Genomic DNA, 1,951 nt, shown 5'->3' with positions numbered 1-1,951 from the left:
ATTATATCACGTAAATTGAAAAGACGGGGAGTGTATATATATATATATATTTCAAGAGAATATAGTCATATGGTCAAGACTTTTAACTTCATTTGCTTGCAGCTGCTCAAAAGGGAGATGTATGTTATTATTCAAAAGGAAAAAGTTCTTGATCAAGAAGCACAACAACAACAACAAAGACGACGACAACAACAACACGAACAACAATCTTGTGTTGATATTAGATGGAAAGAGGGATATGGAAATCCAATGTTGAGTTAGTACCAACATGCCCACGTTGCGGTTCAACAAATACAAAATTTTGTTATTACAACAACTATAGTTTGACACAACCTAGGTATTTTTGCAAAGGTTGTAGAAGGTATTGGACTAAAGGTGGTTCTTTAAGGAATGTTCCAATTGGTGGTGGATGTAGAAAGAGTAGAAGAGGTAAGTCTTCTTCTAGTACAATTCAACATCATCATCAACATGGTCTTATTTCAAGAAATTTGGGAAATGGGGTTTGTTTAAATCATACTAATATTGATCATAATCAATCCAATAGTAATTCTTCATTGGATCATCATGGTCCAAGTATTGATCTTGCTTTAGTCTATGCAAATTTCTTGAATAGTGATAATTCCAAGCCATCACAATTGGAGGACCATCAAAATCTTGAATTGCCTAATCAAGAAGGAGTAGTACTCGCCGCTCCATCATTTGAGTTTTCAAGCATGATAAACATGACTAGTAATTTAGGCCAAGAATCGCAATTAATTGGCGATGGTGATGGTGATGGTGTTGATGTTTATTTTAGTGGGATTCATGAGGAGAAACAAAATATAATGAATCATGGTGATGTTCATGATGATCGCTATACAAATATGAATAATGTGGATGTCAATAATATTATCAACCATGATCAATTAGACAACAACTATATGGAGTTACCTCTATTGCCTGGTGAAGAGATGATGTGGTCTACTAATTCTCATGATCATCATCATATGGTATTTCCTAATGATATTCTAAATTCAAGTCATAATTTATCAGTCGGAGAACCAGAGCCAGAGTCAGAACTAGAATTAGCATTACAAGATCCGAGTCATGATCATTATAACGCGAATATTGCAAATGATGGGACCCTTTTCAACTTGTCCAATTTTGGAAATATTTTCAGGCCTTGAGATCAAAATCATAAGGTTCATATATTACTTTATTTTGATGTAATTTTCACATTGGATGTATAATATAGTGCATGTGTACAGAAAAGGTGAAAATATTTTTCTGAAGAATAATATATAATACTTACTGAATTTGTAATATATTGGTGAAATATACGAAAAAACAATAAGAGTTTTAATAAACGTTGCATTTTGGTGATTTTCACATTTGGGATGTACTTTTTAACCTCCCTTTCACTTAGTTATGTTCTACATGCTTGTTTGTTTATGTCTGAAATATTAATCCATTATATTTGTTTCATATGATGGTAATTGATTGAACATAGAGTTTTGTGTGCACTCGGTAAACTCTCCATTGTTAATAGCCTGCAAACCACACAAAGGATGTAAACCGCACTAGGCAAGTCACGATCCTACCAAACTAGATGTAAAGAACTAATCAGTCTGACTTAGTAGATAAATCTTAATTATAAAGGAAAAAATGAAATAAAAAAAATGTGAGTGCATTATAAGGTCCTCATTTAGTGAACAGATCGAACAAATTCGAATTGATAAAAGAACACCAAGTAATAAAAAAAGGATGAAGATGCAACCAACTCGTATGGTACGTAAACTCCAAGAGTTTAGGGAAGATTCAATGTGTTTGAAAATTGGATTTTAATTTTTTTAGTTCAACTTCATTTGGAATACCAATCAATTGTAAATGACGGTGACAAAAGGTCAAACCATTGAAACCACAATATTAATCGTTCAACTATCTTCCCACATGCAACTAGTTTTAAATTTGA

At 32.5% G+C, this 1,951-nt stretch overlaps 1 protein-coding gene across 1 annotated transcript; it reads left to right on the top strand.

Annotated features, from left to right (window-relative positions):
- Window positions 1–224: 224 nt before the first annotated feature.
- Window positions 225–1,166, top strand: LOC129885154 (dof zinc finger protein DOF3.5-like). The gene has a single exon (XM_055959355.1). The coding sequence runs from the start codon at window positions 225–227 to the stop codon at window positions 1,164–1,166; it is 942 nt and encodes a 313-aa protein (XP_055815330.1).
- The last annotated feature ends 785 nt before the right edge of the window (window positions 1,167–1,951 follow it).

Source organism: Solanum dulcamara, chromosome 4 (assembly GCF_947179165.1).
Source record: "Solanum dulcamara chromosome 4, daSolDulc1.2, whole genome shotgun sequence".
Lineage (NCBI taxonomy): Eukaryota > Viridiplantae > Streptophyta > Magnoliopsida > Solanales > Solanaceae > Solanum > Solanum dulcamara.
The sequence above is the reverse complement of the archived record's forward strand: the minus strand, read 5'-3'. Positions and strand labels throughout refer to the sequence as shown.

Bases quoted from the DNA above. Each gene is read 5' to 3' on its own strand.
- LOC129885154 (XM_055959355.1), top strand. From the start codon at position 225: ATGGAAAGAGGGATATGGAAATCCAATGTTGAGTTAGTACCAACATGC.